Source organism: Tursiops truncatus, chromosome 14 (assembly GCF_011762595.2).
Source record: "Tursiops truncatus isolate mTurTru1 chromosome 14, mTurTru1.mat.Y, whole genome shotgun sequence".
Lineage (NCBI taxonomy): Eukaryota > Metazoa > Chordata > Mammalia > Artiodactyla > Delphinidae > Tursiops > Tursiops truncatus.
In genome coordinates, this window is record NC_047047.1 from 9,756,581 (window position 1) to 9,776,111 (window position 19,531).

Sequence of the window (19,531 nt, forward strand, 5' to 3'; positions counted from 1 at the left end):
GTGACAAGGCCATGGGTAGCTGTTACGTTTTTTTCTGCATGTTTCTATGTATTTGAAATAGTTACTAATTTAACAAATATTGCTAATTCCAGTAAAAGTCAGATTGTGGTATAAAATACATGTAAAAGGAAAAGAATAAACAAATTGGAAGATTGTAACGTTCTAAGATAAGAGTCTAAATGTGAGATTTACACTTGCGTTCTATTTCTTTTATTATTGGCAAAACTAATACAATTACTTGATGTATTATTTCTTACTGAGTTCTTAAGGGTTTTCAATCAATTTTTAAGGATGAAACATACAATGGTGGTTAATTATGAAATGTGTCAAATATATACTACATATATATTAAATATATATAAATATACAAGTTAAAAGAAACTTATAGTGAACACCCATAAGCTTATCACCTAAATTCTGCCATCAATATTTTACTATACTTGCATTATCACATATATCTTCTGTCCATCCATCAATTCACCTAATTTTTTGATACACTGCAAACTTGCAGACATAAGTAAACTTTCCTCTAAATACATTAGCATGCATATCATTAGCTAGAGTTCATCATTTGTTCACAGTTCTTTTTTTGATCGAAAATTTAACACAATGAAATTCAGTAACCTTAGTTTTTACCTCCTTGTAATGTCCACAATGGAGACAGGAAAGTGGGCTGACTAGGGGTCATAGGTCCTGAGGAATGACACAGTGAGTGCTGTCTCTGGAGGCCTAGAGAGGAGCCTGAACTTCCATTAGGGCCCCAAAGTAAGGAGGCACACCTACCCCCAGGGGTGTGGGCAGAGGCCAAGTGGGGAATCTGGACTTCCATTCTCACCTGGCAGTAATGGTGTCAGAGGCCTGCTAAAATAGAAGTTAAACTTATTAAGATCCAGAGACTCCCAACACTCAAAATGTCCAGGATACAATAAAAAAAAGAAAAAAATCATTCATTATACCAAGTACCAGGAAAATCTCAACTTGAATGAGATTGGTATCAAAAGATACCAATACTGAGATGACACAGATATTGGAATTACTTGACAAGCATTTTAAAGCAGCCATCTAAAAATGTTTCAATAAACAACTATGGAGATGCTTAAAAGAAATTTAAAACGTAGAAAGAAATACAAAGTCTCAAGAAAGAAATAAGGAAATCTCAACAAAACATGAAAGATAAAGGAGACCCTAATGGAAATTCTAGAACTGGAAAATACAATAACCAAGATTAAAAACAGACACACACACATACCTACACAAGTCACTGAAGAGACTCAACCACAGAACAGAAAAGAGAGAAAAGAATCAGTGAACTTGAAGATAGGAAAACGGAAACTATGCAGTCTGAACAACTGAGATAGAATAGATGGGAAAAAATGATCAGGAGCCTCAGGAACCCGTGGGATTATAACAAAAGATCTAACTAACATTCATGTCATCGGAGTCCCAGAGGAGAGGGGAGTTTGGAGCTGGAAAAGTATTTGAGAAAATAATGGCTGAAAAATCCCCAAATTTGGCAAAAGATATAAACCTATGGTTTAAAAAGCTGAGAAAACCCTAAACAGGTTAAACCCAAGAAATCCATGACAAAGTACATAAACTTCTAAAAACTAAACACGGTATCTTGAAAGCAGTGAGAGAGAAACACCACCTAGATTCACCCATAGGGAAAAACCAATTCTCATCAGACAGAGGCCAGAGGAAATGGAACAATATTTTTTGAGTGCTTAAAGAAAAGAACTGCCAACCTAGAATTGTATAGCTAGTGAAAATATCCTTCAGGAATAAAGGGGAAACAGGCATTCTCAGATAAAGAAAAACTACGAGAATTTGTAGCCTGCAGACCTACCCTAAAAAGAATGGTTAAAGGAAGTTCTCTAAATAGAAAAAACATGATAAATCTCTGAATATCAGGAAGGAAGAACAATGGAAAGAGTAAGAACAAGGGTAAATATGAGAGGTTTCTCTGAAGTTTTCTAAATTATGCTTGATGGTTGAAGGAAAATTCTAACACTGTGTGATGTGGTTCTCAATGTATGTAGAGGAGATATTTAAGACAATTAGAAAGCAGGGAGGGTAAAGAGGTGTAAAGGGAGGTAAGGGAGGTACATGTCACTTCAACTGGAATGTTGACACTAGCCAGCCGTGGGAAGTTATGTAGGTATAAAGTCATACCAAAACCTGTACGAAGAGATCCACTCAACAACACGGCAGACAATTCAGAATGGAGTTCTAAAAAATGTTCAGGAAGACAGAAAAAAATAAAACAGGGGAATGAAAAAGAGGGAACAAAGAGAAGAAATAAAACAGCAGACTCAAGAGTGAAAGGTGCCCCTCCAGGACCCGGCTGCTTTGGGATGCTTTGCAGAGCCCCGAGGGAGTTGCTTTTCATATATTACCCAGAATTTACAGTTCTCATCACTGGGCAAGTTATTTGGAGAGGAGCTTACTCAGTCATTATTGGAAGTAGTGTCTCATTAACTAGTTCTAGTAATAATGCTTTTTATTTGTAACATGGCTTAGGCTTATTAAAGAAGTATTCTTGGGCTTCCCTGGTGGTGCAGTGGTCGAGAGTCCGCCTGCCGATGCAGGGGACACAGGTTTGTGCCCCGGTCCGGGAGGATCCCACATGCGGCGGAGTGGCTGGGCCGATGAGCCATGGCCGCTGAGCCTGTGCTCCGCCAACGGGAGAGGCCACAACAGTGAGAGGCCCGCGTACCGCAAAAAAAAAAAAAAAAAAAAAGTATTCTTAAGTAAATAGCGTGAGTATGTAACTATTAAATATGTTCTCTAACTCCTCAATTTGGAAAATTTGGCAAAAATTTGTTTCATAAACTAACTTCTATTATTTTTATATAAAATAATTTCTACTATTTTGATATATTATTCAAAATAAAATTCTAATCTTTGTTTTATGTTGTCACGTATGAGAATAGCGAGAGGTACAGCAAAAAGTGTGGAACCAGATCTGGGAAAAAGAAGGCAATTCATCTTTTCTTGGTCACTGGCGACACCTACTGGCTCGTTTTTGGCAGTGATCTTGCGCAGAGCATGTAGAAGGAAGGAAAGATCCTTATTTACCCGCAGTGCAGATGAAACAAAGGCACTTTCCTCATGCTGCGAGTTAGGAGTACACTCAGCAGAAAGAAAGATATCTATCAGTGTTCTCTACCTCACTGCACGTCACCACTATCCACCCAGATGTGGAAGTCAAAGACCTAGTGTCATGCTTGGCGTCCCACTCTCCCTCACCTGCCACATCCAACCCACCACCAACCAAAGTGTGTTGGGTTTTGCCTCCTAAATATCCCTCCGGCCACAGCTCTCATCTCCACTTCCCTAATCTAAGTTACCATCGTCATCTCTCATCTGGTCAACTTATGATGTTCCATGTATTGGTCTACGTGCTTTACTTACAGGAACTCATTTAGTCCTCACATCGACCCTAAGGGATGCACATGAGACAAGACAGCAAGGTCGAGTCATTTGGTCAGCGTCCCACACCCAGTTGGCGGAGCCAGGGTTAATTCCAGGCAAAATGGCTCCAGATTTCGTTTTCTTGAGGCGACACTTGCTGCCCTTTGACCACCACACTGTGACATAGCCCCCAAGTGGTCTACTCAGATCCCTCTGACCCCCACCCCCCTTCAATCCATCTCCAGAGAGGAGCCAGAAATCATCCCCAAACGTACGTCTAAGTCATGTCCTACCTCTAATGACTTTCCCCGCTTTTAGGGTAAAGACGAAACTCCCTACATCATGGCTTACAACGTCTTACGCTGTACCTCCTGCTTCATCCCTGCTTCACACGGGCTTAGTTGCTCTGACGCATGTGGGATCTTCCCGGACCAGGGCTTGAACCCATGTCCCCTGCATTGGCAGGCGGATTCTTAATCACTGCGCCACCAGGGAAGCCCCCATATTTTAAGTGCCTGTTCAAGTCTTTTGTCAATTAAAAAAACCTGAGTTATCTTTTTTATTTCTTGGATATCCTTGAATCGTTCCTGACCGTAGGGTAAAAGTATGCAATATTTCACATTAAGTGTCATGATGCTAGTAGCTTTGCTTTAGCTTTCTCTTGTTGCCCTTTACCAATTTGAAGTTCCCTTCTGTTCTTAGTTTGGTGAGAACTTTTTTAAAATCATAAGTGGGTGTTAAAATTTGTCAACTGCTTTTTCCGCATCTATTGAGATGATCAGGTGATTTCTGTTCTTCAGTTCTGCTAATATGGCAAGTTACAATAATCTATTTTCAAATGTTAAATATTGGTTACACAGGTATGTACATTTGAATTCCTGGACTAAACCCCAATTAGTCATGATATACTGTCATTTTTTATACATGGCTAGATTCAATTTGCTAATATTTTGTTTAGGATTTTAGTTTATATATTCATAAGGAATACTGGTCGTGTAATTTTTCTTTTTTGTAATGTCTCGTCATATTTTCGTATCATGCTTTTCCTGGCCTCGTGAAATGAGATGGGAAGCATTTCCTCTTTATCTATTCTTTGGAAGTTTGTGTACTATTGGTATTATTTCTTCCTTAAATGTTTGGAGGAATCCACCAGTGAAACCATCTGGGTCTGGAGTTTTCTTTATTGGAAGATTTTTAATTACTGTTTCAATTTCTTTAACAGGGGTCATTCAAATTGTTCTATTTCTTCTTGTGTCAGTTTCATTAAGTTACGGTTTTCAAAGAATTTATCTGTTTATTGATGTTATCAAATTTACTGCCATAAAGTTGTTTACAACATCCCCTGCTTATCCCTTTAATGTACGCAGGATCTGTGCTGAGGTCTCCATTTTCATGTCAGATGGTGATCACGTAACCAAGCAGGACCCTATGAGGCCTTCCCAGAAAAGAGCCCCACCCTTGTCCTCCGCCTGCCTTTTGTCTGTAGAAAAACGTCAGTCAAATCATAAATTTAATCAGAGAAGTGAAAAAATGCAGAAAGAAAGGAAAACAGTCAAGCAAGACAAAATAATAATACTTTAGCCATTAAACAAAGTCAGGGACCTTTAGTTCTTCCTCAAGGGCTATAGATAATATTCTGAGCCATGTCCTGTGAGCTGTTTTGCAGATACTGAAACCCCCTCCAGGTGGGAGAACTTAACTGTGTGCTGCCCACAAGCACGCAGACCCCAGACTGGTTGGAACCAGAAGGTTGATGATGTTGACTCCCAATTACCTCACCACCAGCCAATCAGAAGAATGTCCGTGAGCCGATCACGCTCTGCTCCTTGAGCACTGTAACACTCTTCACTACCTGCCCCAGGGTGGAACACACAGTTCTGAGGGCATTAGCCTACTGTGGCCCCCTTTGCCTGGCAAAGCAATAAAGCTCTTCTTTTCTACTTCACCCAAAACTCTGTTTCCGTGTTTCTATCTGGCACCGGTGAACAGAGGCAGAGTTTCGGCAACAATCATTTGTTTTCTTTCTCTCTTTTAAAATTTCTTGATCAGTCTTACTAGGCATCTCTCAATTTTATTAATCTTTTCAAAGAATAAACTTTGCCTTTTCTGACTTTCTCTTGTTTTCTACGTCATTAATTTCTACTCTTTATTATTTCCTCCATTCTACTTCCTTTGGGATTGACTCACTCTTCCTTTTCCAGGCTCTTGAGTTCGAGCTTAGATCACTGATTTAAAAATCTTTCTTCTCGTCTAGTGTATGCAATTAAAGCCATAAAGTTCCATCCAGGCACTGTTTCATCTGTATCTCATAAATCAATTAATTAAGAGTTATTCAGATTTTTTGGTACTGGGTAAAAAATATTCTCTTAGGAATCAGAGAGGCACAGAATGGAAAAGGACACAAGGCAACTTTGTCAGGTCATGGTGATGCTCCATATGTTGCCTGGGATGTTGGTTATACAGGTGTGTACACCTGTCAAAAATGCAATACTCTAACCTTCAAACCTGAACCGTATACAATACTAGAAGACAGGCATCAGTACCTTTTTGTAAGTGAAAAATCTAAGGCTCAGAGGCGTTAACTGTGACATATAAACATCACACACTTAGCAACTGAAAGAGCCAGGAGTTAAGTCTGTGTCATCAGAACACATGTAGTTTGCACTCTACCACACATCATTTTATATAGATACTTATACACACACACACACACACACACACACACACACACACACACACACACACGGAGAGAGAGAGAGGTTGAGAGGGAGAAAGAGACAGACAGACCCTGTGCAGTATGCGGTTAACATGTGGCATTAACATATGGTGGCAACCGGTTTAACTCCTCAGCAAGCTCACCTTACTGCCGTCAAACAGACAGAAGCGCACGTGTCTGCTCAGAACCTGGATGCTCACTCCTGGAAGAGGAATCATCTTACAGCTCCAGAGGGTCAGAATCAAGGAAACACGACTTGGTCTTGACCTAATCTGAGAGAAAAATTAGTTATGAGGAAGGTTTACTTTTATGACTTATAAGACAAATTCATTTTCAAAGCACCTTTTGTAAATGCTTAAGAAGATGCATATAGAATAAAAAAGAACAAAAGAATAAATTTTGCACACAACATACACACACAAGAAAAGTTTCAATAGTCTGTTTAATTTAACCCAAAACTTCAGTTAAAATTTTCATAAATATTTATATTTAAAATATTTGCTTTGGGGACTTCCCTGGTGGTCCAGCGGTAAAGAATCCACCTTACAATGCAGGGGACGTGGGTTTGATCCCTGGTCAGGGAACTAAGATCCCACATGACGCAGGGCAACTAAGCCCGCGTGCCACAATTACTGAGCTTGCGCGCCTCAACAAGAGAGCTCGCGGGCCACAAACTAAAGAGCCCACGCGCTCTGGACCCCGCATGCCACAACTAGAGAAGAGAAAACCCGCACGCCACAACTGTAGAGAGGCCCAAGTGCCGCAACGAACCTCCCGCATGCCGCACCTAAGACCTGACACAGACAAAAATAAATAAATAAATCTTTTAAAAAATTTTGCATTTTTTTGTTAAATACACAAAAATTGTGATGAAAAGAACAGTCAGTACAATCAGGGAAAAAGAATGACCTGACCATGGAATCAACTGTATTCCAGGTTCGTTCTTACAGCTCCTTCTTACGTAAGGCAGGTCCGCATAGAAGGTCACCACAGCATAATGACCAGTGACACCTGGCGTTAATATTATTCAGCTAGCTCCTCCTTGTTTCAATTCCAAGCATTTATCTACATTATTCCCTGGCTTCTAATATAGATGTTTTGACAGAGAGAACGCACTGACCATTGGATGTAGTTATTCAGTTCTACTTCACAAGATAATTCAGAATGTCAATTAAAAAAAACTGGCATTCTAGTTTCTTTTAATTTAAGAACATCTTCAATTCTTAACATTCTGCTTTATGGTCCTGGGCCTTTCCATTTAAATAACATATCACTGAAAAAAATCAGACAATGTTTAACAGTTTGTCACCTTTTCCATTAAAAAATGAGAGCTGACAATTGAGCTCTCTGTGTACAAGTTCACAAAATTAAATGCTATTTATTCAGTACTAGTATACTACAAACGCCAAATATAACATATTTGTAAACTTGCAATAGGAGATATTTAATGCTAAAAAGATTCCAGGCATGCTCGGGTTGAGAAGGAAAAGAGTACGAAAATTCTGCACCACCCCTTCCCACAAAACCTGGCCACACTGGGTTCTCTTATTCTTCCCTGAGGCTCTGGGGGAGCAAGGGAGAAAAGGCAGAAGGTAAACAGGAAGGGGAGTGAGGGGCTCAAATGCAGTTTATATCTTCTAAGGAGGAGAATTAAATGTCAAGGGCATTTCCTACTTCAAATAAGGGGGATACCAGTAATCCTCCGCTCCAAGCTCCCCACAAAATATAATCAGAAAGTACTGCCAAGTTCCTCATTCCTATTTAATTAAAATAATATTACTACTGCCACTAATAATAATGATACTGGCTAACATTTACTAAGTTATCATCATGTGTCAGGCACTGTTCTAAGCCCTTCACACATTCAGTGCAATTCTCATAATAACCCTATGTTGGAAGTATTACTACTATTTTTCCCTTTTTACAGATGAAAAAATTGAGGCAAAGAATGATGAAGATTGATACCTAGTATTATTTCCTTTGTAACAATGGGAGAAGAGAGCAGTGGAGAAGAGAAACAAGATAACATCAAGGTAACAGACCCAAGTTCTGTCTCAGCCATGAAACTGTCACTAAGTGTTTCAAAATTACAATGCGGAGACAATTTTTGTTTTTTTATAATGCATTAATCAATTTACGTTACCTGTATATTTGCAACCATGACAAAATCTGGAAAATTTATAATTTTACTGACAGTAACCATACTTACAGAGCCCGTTTTAGCATCCCACATTAGATCTTTGAAGGCCAGTTGTGAAGTAGTGAGCTCTGGTTGTAAGAAGTAACTTGCTCGAAATTGATTCCCTGCAAAAATAATTGTTCCTTTATTTTCTTACAAAGAACGAATGAAATTCAAAACCCCAAATTCATGATGTTATGGTACAAACTTAGGAAACAGACATCGAAAATGCCAAGCTGTTTACTAGAAACTTGCTTCCTAAGACAGACATACCAACAGAGATAAGAACAACAGCAGGAAATGTAAGGATAGAAGCACATGAGAGCTGATCTTAAAGTGGCTTTAGGAAAGATCTTAAAGACTTTTAGGCCAGTAACATGCCCCATGATGAAGATGATCCATTCAAATATTTTTGTAAAATGCAGAAACTCTGTGAACACTTTTTAGATATTTTAGAGAAAGTATATAATCATTAATTTTACTTCTTAACACAAAAGCATTTTAATACTGTTCTTCCATACTCGTGTCATGACGAATACCTATTACAAAATCATTTACTCACCCAAGAACTCATTTTTGAGTTCCTACTCTGCCAGGTGCTATGCTGGGAGCTGGAAACATAAACGTGAATCAGAGAAATATGGCCCCTGCCCTCATTAGCTTACACTTCAGTGGGGGAAACTGTTACAAAAAATAAGTAGACAAAAGACAAAATAATTATAAGCTGACTTAGACTTATAAAGGGTGCTCAAGTGAATGGGAGTAGGAGGGCCTACATGGAAGGTGTCTCTGGGAATGTACCCTGAGACCCAAAGCATGAGAAGCGGGGAATTCCCTGGCGGTCCAGTGGTTAGGACTCCACAAGGGCCCGGGTATGACCCCGGGTCGGGGAACTAAGATCCCACAAGCTGCGCAGCACAGCCCAAAATAATAATAATAATAAATAGATAAATAAATAAATAAAAAGAGATTTATAATAAAAAACAAAAATAAAACAAAGCATGAGAAGGAGCTGGGTGTTCAGGGAGGGCTGAGAAGAGCCTCCCGACAGAGAAGCCTCAAAGCAGCCCTTCCACAGATGACTCAGCAGCTCAGGGTATACAGGGGAGCCTCACCACAACATTATTCCTCTTTAAAATGAGCTTATGAACAAATGTTGCCAAGTACAGGGCAATCCAAGAATGAGTAAGGAAACAGAAACAGCGAATAGGGAAAACTCTTTGGAAAAGTCTCACTGTGAGGAAAAGCAGAGAAAGGGAGGCTTCATCCAGAATGGGACAGGGTTGCGGGGAGCTGGTCCGTAAAGGTGGGAGGTTTTAGGTTTGCTAGGACTACTGATGAGAGAATCAGCCAGTGGGGCAGGGGAGAGCAGGCTGAAGATACAGGAAAAGGTTGATCAAAGAGTCGTGTTTTTGAAATAATGGAAGGGGGCTTGGCCTCTGATAGGATCAGGGCTCCTTCTCCTTCACAAGCAAGATGAAGGAAAAGATGAGCGTCCAAGAGATGTGAGATGTTACAACTTTTTCAGTGACTTGCTTTGGCTGTGCCAGAAAAATTAGATGTAAACCGTGACCGCTTAACTAAAAGTCTGTGGTGGCTGATGGACACCTGTTACCTTCCTCCAGAAGCTGGAAGAGGGTGGAAGGCCTGAACCCGGCAGGAATAGCTCCCATCGTGGTCAGTACGTCAACGGTGTTAATCTGCTGAAGAGAGTAAAACAAAAATTTGCTTGGTTTCATTCATGTTTCCTCACCTCTAGGATACTCTCTCTCTATCACTGTAGCAACTACAACCCCCCAAAGAAAAATACAAATGTACAGACTTTGGCGGAAGAATATAGCAATTTAACCCCCAATTCCTGAGAAGACGCCATTGCTGAATCCTGGCCTTTCCTGAGGACCTAAGCCCCATGCAGTGCCCAGGGGGCTGAGCTCTGTGCTCCAGACCTGCTGCTTCCTGCATGGCCCCCATCAAAACGGCCTGTCCTGCTCCACAAAGTACTGCCCTGTCACAGATGAGTTGATATCGTAAACTGATACGCACTGAAGAATTAATGGCTTTTTTGTACACTATATGTACATACACACACACACGCATGCACACACGTGCACGTCCATGTAAGTGATACGTAGGGTAAAAAAGGCAGAAAGAATATATTTACTAAATGGTTAGTGATGATTACTTATGGAAGGAGTGGATTTTCATTATGTTATGCAACTTTTTAAATGATAGGATTATTGATAGTTTCTTACTTTTCTTTTTTCTTTTGGTTGCGCCCCATGGCCTGTCTTAGTTCCCCGACCAGGGATCAAACCCATGCCCCCTACATTGCCCATGCCCCCTACATTGCAAGTGTGGAGTCTCAACCACTGGACCACCAGGGAAGTCCCAAGTTTCTTACTTTTTTGAGCTTTTTTAATATTAACAAAATTTAACAACTGTCTTTACCCAAATGATAGAAAATTCAAGCAGAATCAATGAGAGACATTTCCAAGCCCTCATAGGCATAGGCTTACTAAACCAGAAATATGTTTTAATGCTCTGTGCATTCCATGCTCTGTATCCTGCTTAAGATCCAATGCTTTCATTTAAAGTTTCCATCCTGTTTTGAATCTGAACTCTTATCAGAGCTATTAGGTAACAAAACGAGACATCATTAATAAGACAGGAGATACCAACCTCTGAGATGGCTTTTCGGACAGCACTCCAATGAGAATCGGTTCTAGGGAGAAACGGTAGCTAGGTGAGTGTACAGAAAGTTTATGCCTATTCACTCAATTAGGGAAGTTCATTAATCAAAGAACAAAGTATATAATTGTAACTTCTGAAAACCTAAAAGAGTCTACCCGAAACTAAGCATAATATCATGTGCTAACAATAATCACCAAGTTCAAGTTGTAATGGTCTTACGCAAACAGTAATATGAAAAGCCCCGCTCCCAAACTATCAGCTGTTTCCATTTCAAGAAATTCTTGAATTATGTATAATAGTAAAAATAAACAAATAAAATGTTTCCTAAACCCACTTTGATGTCCCCTCACACCTTTTTACCTTTGTTTAACTTCTGCTCCTTCTGCCGTTTCATCCCCTACCTCTACATCTTCTTCACTGCCTTCTTCACTAGACTCCGGGCCTTCTTCTTTATTATAGGGCTGAAAAATGATTGAAATATGAAGTACTTTTTACCTAATGCAAAAATCAACCAATAAGCGTACTTTCAGAAAGGCTCAAGTGTAGATAGGGATTTAGTATATGATGGGCATATAAAAAATCAGTGGAAAAAGATTTCAATACGTGGTTGATAATGTCACTATGTGAAAAAATTACAATGACAGAGGCAGAGAACAAGTTTAATAAAAATAAATGCCAGATGGGACTTATTCAAATGAAAAAAAAAAAGAAAAGACAAAAAAGCAAAAAGAACTATAGAAGTGTTAGAAGAAAATAATCTTTTTTTTGGCCACGCCACATGGCGTGTGGATCTTAGTTCCCAAACCAGGGATCAAACCTGCGCGCCCTGCAGTGAAAGTGTGGAGCCTTAACCACTGGACCTCCAGGGAAGTCCCCGAAGAAAATAATCTTGAGATTCGAAAGCCCTTTCCAGTCATGATACCAAAACCATGTAACTTTGATTTAACTACATAAAAAATAAAACAAGGCTGAAAGTCAACAAAGAAGATATCTGCCACAAGTTTCTAAGGGTTGATATCCTTATCATCAAGATATGACAAAAACTCTTATAAATCAACACAATTTTCAAAAATCCCTTACAAAAATGAACTGAAAAGGCAATTTACAAAGAAGAAATAGAAATGGTCATAAAGCAAATGAAATCATGCTCAACCTCACTAGCAGTACAATAAATGCAAATAAAAAACAATAATGAGCCTTTTGGGTTTTTTTGGTCTATCACACTGGCAAAAAGATTGATGACAACCATCACTGGCACATGTGTAGACAAACAAGCACTCTCGGCTGCTGGAGATGGGAGTCCAAATAGGCATAACTTTCCTAAAAGGAAAAATGGCAAATTCAATCAAAATACAAAGGTGCAAACCCTTTGCACCAGCAATGAGCATTCAGGAATTTATTTAAGGGGAATAACCAGACAGTCTACAAGGTATATGTACAGACTGATCACAACACAGGGTCTTCTTTTCTAACAGAATCCCTGAATATAGCAATGAATCAGCTAAAAGACTACATTTTCCAAGCCCTCCTTGCAGGTAGGTGTTGTCGAGAAACTCAATTCTGGCCAAGGAGGTATAACTGGAAGTTTTTTGTGTAACTTCCAAGAAACCTTTAAAAGACTGCAACTCATGCCTTTTGACTTCTTCTTTCCCTTTCCTCTTTCACTGCTTGGAATTGTTAATAACGAAAGATCTAGCAGCCAATCTAAGCTAAAGAGATAACAACCCTAGGAAGAGCTGCTCGCACCTACCCACAGGGTAAAATATTAGATAGGGCCCTACCATTCCTTGACTGCCCATCTCCACACTTCCTCCACACACAAGAGAAATATGCTTCTACCTTATTTAGGCCACTATTTTGGAGCTCTTCTGTAACTCATAGCGGAAGCTAATCTTACCTTCTTTGCAATGTCATTTATAGTTATTATAGGTTGGAAACCTAAATGTCCATCTAAATGAGACTGGAATACTATGCCACCATTGAAACACACGACCCAGAACTGAGCTGGGCAATAGGGCAGGCACTCACCACCTGTGCCTACTGACACTTGAAATGTGACCAGTCTAAACTGAGATGTGCTATTTAAGTGTAAAATACACACTAGAATTTGAAGACTTAGCATTAAAAAAAAAGAAAGGATTTTAAAATATTGATTATACGTTGAAATGAGACAATATGTTTGATATATTGGATAAAATAAATTATTAAAAATAATGTCACCGGGCTTCCCTGGTGGTGCAGTGGTTAAGAATCCGCCTGTCAATGCAGGCGACACGGGTTCGATCCCTGGTCCAGGAAGATCCCACATACCGCGGAGCAACTAAGCTCGTGTGCCACAACTACTGAGCCTGCTCTCTAGAGCCCGCAAGCCACAACTACTGAGCCCGTGTGCCACAACTACTGAAGCCTGTGTGCCTAGAGCCTGTGCTCCACAACAAGAGAAGCCACTGCAATGAGAAGCCCGCACACCGCAATGAAGAGTAGCCCCCACTCGCCACAACTAAAGAAAGCCCGCACGCAGCAATGAAGACCCAACACAGCCAAAAATAAACAAATTAATTTTAAAAAATTAATAATGTCACCTGTTTCCCTTTACTTTTAAAAAATGTGTGTGGTATAATAAAAATACATATTTGGTCTTTATGCCAGTCCTTGGCACAGAGTTCCTAAAACTCCTAGAATTTCCTGAGTGACAGGAGTGTCTTTTGTTATTCATAACAAGGCCCTTTCAAACATACTTGAGTTTATGCTCATGAGGTCATGGCTTGGGGAGGGGTGGGTGCTGGTGGCCAGAGGAACCAGTGATTAGAAGGTGGAAACTTTTAGTGCCCCCCACCCCCTCACCTTCAGGGAGGGAAAAGGAGCTAGAGATTGAATTTAATCACTGACGGCCAATGATTCGATCAATCGTGTCTATGTAATGAAACCGCCCCAAAATCCCTAAAAGACAGGGTTTAGGGTCTTCTGGGTTGGCCATCACTTGAAGTGCTGGCAGGGTGGTTCCAGGAGCACATGGAAGAACCAGGCCCCACTCCCTCCCTCTCCCAATACCTTGCCCTGTGCACCTCTTCCATTTGGCTGTTCCTGAACTATATCCTTTATAATGAACTGGGAAGCAAAAGTGAGGTGTTTCCTGAGATCTGTGGTCCCTCTAGCAAATTATTGAACCTGAGGAAAGGTGTGGGAACTTCCAAGTTTAGAGCCGGTCACACAGAAGCACAGCTAGCCCCGGGGACTTGTGACGGGCATCTGAAGTGGGGCAGTCTTACGGGACTGAGCCCTTACCTTGTGGAGGTCTGTGCTAACTCCAGGAGCTAGTGTCAGAATTGAACTGAATTGTTGGATACCTGGTTGGTTTCAAAGAATCAGTGTGGAAAAACAACATGTATTTGGTGTCAGAAAAGAAACACACAGTTGCTGTTAGAAGTGGTGCGAAGAAAAACAAGACAGCTCAGTGTCGTTACTAGAAAATTTTAAATTACATTTGTGGTTTGCATTATATTTCTATTGGACAGCACTGATCTATATATATTGGCACAGAAAATGACCCTGCTATATTATGAAATGTGAAAGAAATAGGCCATAAACATGCATATATAGTATGTCCACATCTTAGTAAAGGGTCGTATATTTGTGGAAGTTAACACAAAGTTAACTGTGGTTTTGTTTCACAACAAATAATAAATACCTATTAATTTTTATGATCAACATTAATCCACAGAACATCTTCATTGTGGGATAACATTCTAGGGCTCAGCTACATAACAGCACTTCACAGGTCTCCAGAACTATAATACACAGTATTTTTCCCATGCTCTGTCCCTCTAAAATTGAGGCAAATTCTATATCTTAAGTCATTCACTAGTCAATTGATCAAAGACTACATCTTAGTGTTTTCTTATAAATGAAAAAATGTCTTGAAGAAGAAAAAGGAAAGAATAAACAAAAAAGACTAACCTCCAAGTACGTTCTGGGAATAAGACCTTTGTTTCCTTTGGCATTCTTAGCCATCCACCAACCATCAGGGTTTTTTTCAATTATAAGGAGAATTTCCCCTTTCTTAAAGAAAATAAAAGTAAAAATTTTTAAATTAAAATTTACCCCTAAATTCAGAATTATCAACATGAAAACTATTTTCAAAAACAGAAGAGCGTCTACTCTTTTTACCATTTTACTACCAGGTAACTTTGATAACAGAATTTCGCCTGACTACCGCTTGTAAATCTTAATTATCACTTATTTTATTTAAACAGATTGAGTCTTTGAAAAGTTAATATCAGGAATATCTAATCCAGGAATACAGGTAGAGTTTTCTTACTACGTTAGGTACGAAAATTTATCCTTCAGTTAGCTTCCAGTCTGTTTCTACTACCTTAAATGTAAGGTCTCCGACTTGCTGAGCCGTAAAATCTCCAATAGCAACGTATTCTCCACTTGCGGCCTCTTCATCTTCTTCTTCTTCTTCTTCTTCATCTTCTTCAGCAGAACTGTCATCGTCCTCTCCTTCAGTAAGCGCCCCAGTTCTGCAAAAAATAATTCTTTGACAAGGGTCACCTGAAATAACGTATAAGAACAGATCCAGATCGAGTATGAGTATAACTTCTACATATAGAACTGGCCTATATTTGGAAGTGGCAAATAAAGGGAATAAAGGGAAAGTGCAACTAAGTTTCTACCATCTAGCAAAGAATATGTGACCGAGGAACTGAGAGTGATGAGGAGTTAATATATCTGAGGAACGTATGTGACCGGTGAAGCATGTGCTGGACTGGAGGCCAAGAGACTTGCACTGAAATCTTGGATTCATCCATTCAGCAGACGCTGCTTGAGCATTATTGTACAGTGATTAGAGCACGGGCTCTGAGTTTAAGTTCTGGTTCTATCTCCTTCTCACTGAGTGACCTTGGATAGGTTTCTTTTAATCTCCCCATTTCTCATTGGTAAAGTGGAGATAATAATAGAACCTGCCTCACAGGGCCATCACGAAGATGAGAGGAGTTACAAACTTGCAAAGTGTTTACAACAGTGTCTGCAGGCTTTCAATAAAAGTCGGCGATGATGATGATGATGATATATGTCAGGTTCCGTGTCAGACACAGTAGATACAGAGAAAAACAAGACACAATTCCCTGTCCTCAAGGAGGACAATGAAAACAATCTATCAGACGGATAAGTACTATATAGTTCAACAGATACTGCAGTAGGGGTAAACACGGGATACTAAGGAAGCACAAGAGAGACACCTAACCTCGACTGCACGGGTGGAGATCAGAAAGCCTTAGAATTAGGTCTTGAGGGATGAGTTGGAATTAATCAGGTAAAAGGGGAGTAGAAAGGTAAGGAAGGGAGTGGAGAAAGGAGGCTCAAGCTCAGGGAACCTCAAGTAGCTCACGAGTGGTAGGACGAGGCCTGGGAGAAATAAGCAGGAGATAAGACTGAAAAGAGGTGAGCAGAACGCAGCCCATGTGAGCTTTACCTCTAAAGGTGGTCCCTAAAAATGAAGGAAGGGAAAGGCACGATCTGATCTGCACTTCAGGAAGTTGATCAGGCTATCACATGGGCAAGAGATTGGAAGAAGGGCTAAAGGCAAAGATGGCTGTTAACAGTGAGACATGAAACAGTTTAAACTAAGAATTAGGGATGAAGAGAAAGGTGTTTGGGAAAGATACTGAGGAGGGAAGAGAGAGGAGCTAAAATACTAGCTTGAATAAGTCGTTAAGTCTCCCTAAGCTTTATTTATTCACTCAACATTCAGCATTTACTGGGCACCTACTGTGTGACAGACACTATGTGCTAGGGGTGTAACAATGAACAAAATAGAGGTCTTTGCTCTCCTAACGCTTACATTAGAGAAGCTTATCTTAAAATGGGATAACAGAGGCTTCCCTGGTGGCACAGTGGTTAAGAATCTTCCTGCCAATGCAGGGGACACGGATTCGAGCCCTGGTCCGGGAAGATCCCACATGCCGTGGAGCAACTAAGCCTGTGCGCCACAACTACTGAGCCTGTGCTCTAGAGCCTGTGAGCCACAACTACTGAAGCCCGTGCACCTAGAGCCGGTGCTCCACAACAAGAGAAGCCACCGCAATGAGAAACCCACGCACCACAACCAAGAGTAACCCCCACTTGCCACAACTAGAGAAAGCCCACACGCAGCAACAAAGACCCAATGCAGCCAAAATTAAATAAATGAAATAAATTTTTAAAAATAAAAAATAAAATGGGATAACAATACTTTGATGCAAATGGACACTGCTAACCATAAAACTAGCCAAATAGACCCAAATGGCTCTTATTATGCTAATACAGTACATTTCAATTAGTGATTTTTCAATGTCAAATCAACCTTGCATTCTAGAATAAATCCCACTTCGTCATGATGTACTGTCATTTCTATATGCCCTGGATTCTATTTGCTGACACTTTATATTGAGTTTGTGCATTCATTCATGAAGGCCTTGTATTTTTCTTATAATACTCTTATCAGGTTTTGATATTGAAGTTATCTAGCACTCATAAAATGATTTGGGAAATGTTTCTTTTTCAATTCTCTAGAAAGATTTTATAATACTGGTATTATTTCTTACTTAAATGCAGAAATTTATCAGTGAAGCAACCTGAGAGTTTATTCTGTAGAAAGGTTTTAATTATATATTCAACTTCTTTAGTAGATATTTTGGTAGTATTATTAAGATTTTCTATTCATCTTGTGTAAATTGAGTACATTTTATTTTTCAAGGAACTTATTTTATCTAAATTTTCAAATTTATTGGCATAAAGATGTTCATAGTGTCTTCATGGTACCTTTTTAATTTCTGTAGACTCTGTAGTGATTAGTTTTCTTCCCTGTTTTATTGTTGTTGTTTTCCTTCTCTTTCTCTTTTCTTAATCAGTCTTGCTTGGAATTTACCCATTTAATTACCTTTTCCAAAGAACCAACTTTGGGTTTATTGATTTTATCTACTGTATGTCTGTTTATTATTCACTGTCTTCTGCTCTTTATTATTTCCTTACTTCTATTTTTCTTGGGTTTAATTTGTTATTCTTCTTCTGGCTTCTTAGGTTGGAAACTTCAGTAATTAATTTTCAACTTTTCTAAACTATGCATTTGAAGTCATAAATTTCCCTCTAAACACTGCTTTAGCTGCAGCCCAGTTGTATTTTATTATCATTCAAAATATTTCAAGATTTCCATTGTAATATTTTCTTTGACCCTTAGGTTACATGGAAGTATGCGACTTAATTTGCAAACATTTGGAGACTTTTATTTTTCTGTCATTTGAGTTTTTTAAAAAATTCATATATAATTGACATACACCATTGTATTAGTTTTAGATTGTCACTGAGTTTTAATGTAATTCCAAGTCATCAGACTATACACTACATGATTTCAATCCTTTGACATTTGTTGACAATTGCTTTATGGTCCATTATGATTCATTTTGGTTAATGTTATACATGCACTTGGAGGAGAGGTGTATTTTCTAGTTGGATACGGCATTCTACAAATATATTTTTAATCAGGTAAAGGTGGTTAAGGTTTGTGGATTATATAGCTCTCCTTCAGTGCTAACAATTTTTACTTTATACGTTGTAAAGCTATGTTATTAGGTGTCTACACATTAGGGATAATTTTTTTTCTATTGAATTGATGCTTTTATTATTATAAGATGTATTTATCTATTAAATTACTTTTGACCTTAAAGTCTTCTCTGCCTGATATTACTATAGCTGTATCACCTTTGTTTTCGTCAGGGTTAACATGGAATACCTTTTTCTAATCTTTTACTTGCAACCTACCTATGCTGTTTTAAATGGCCATAAAGCACAAGAAGGTTGTGATGTGCCCTAATGGAGAAAATAAGTGTGTTAGATTTCTTCAGGCATGAATTATAGGGCTGTTGGCTGTGAGTTCAAGGTTAATGAATCAGTAACATACGTTAAATAAGGTATCTTTAAACAGAAACACACATAAAACAAGGACATGTTTTACTCAGGTTTCAAAAAAAACTGTGACCAGAGCCTCACAGGAACCTAGCTGTGTATCTTCCCTAGAAGCCATGGTTTAGTATTCACCCATTCAGTATTTGCAGCAACTTTATGGAACATAACCACAGCAAATAATGAGAATTGACTATACATTATAAATTCTTAAATATATATATTGCTTTACACAATCAAGTGTTCTCTAAAGACATTTAGAAAAGAAGAAATAGGCTTTTCTATTTACCCACATACTGGTGCTCTTCATTCCTTCTTGCAAATACAGGTTTCCTGTGGGATCATTTCCTTCTTGCCTAAAGGACTTCCTTTAGCAAATTTCTCAGCATTTGTTTGACAGATTTTCTCAGCTTTTGTTTGTCTGAAAATGTCTTTATTCTACTTTAATTTGTGAAAGACACTTGTGCTGTACACAGAATTCTGGGTTGATAGATTTTTTTTCTTTCAACTCTTTTATGATGTCACTGCATTATCTTCTGACCTGTATTTTTTCTAACAAGATGTCAACATTAACTTGAATTGTTGTTTGC

General features: G+C 39.0%; 1 protein-coding gene across 10 annotated transcripts in view; it reads right to left on the minus strand.

The window, feature by feature from the left end:
* The window catches only part of LOC101328570 (nephrocystin-1), a 99,410-nt gene that overhangs the window by 63,141 nt on the left and 16,738 nt on the right, over window positions 1-19,531 (minus strand). For 4 of the 10 annotated variants that reach the window (XM_073791107.1, XM_073791110.1, XM_073791109.1 and 1 more), the window contains 7 exons: window positions 15,373-15,538; window positions 14,958-15,059; window positions 11,361-11,461; window positions 10,989-11,031; window positions 9,925-10,012; window positions 8,340-8,434; window positions 6,274-6,402 (listed from right to left, as the gene is read on the minus strand). In XM_073791107.1, coding sequence (XP_073647208.1) covers window positions 6,274-6,402; window positions 8,340-8,434; window positions 9,925-10,012; window positions 10,989-11,031; window positions 11,361-11,461; window positions 14,958-15,059; window positions 15,373-15,538 — 724 coding nt within the window. The remainder of the gene's footprint in view (window positions 1-6,273; window positions 6,403-8,339; window positions 8,435-9,924; window positions 10,013-10,988; window positions 11,032-11,360; window positions 11,462-14,957; window positions 15,060-15,372; window positions 15,539-19,531) is intronic. The other 6 variants (XM_073791111.1, XM_033838396.2, XM_019931082.3 and 3 more) reach the window with 3 other exon arrangements.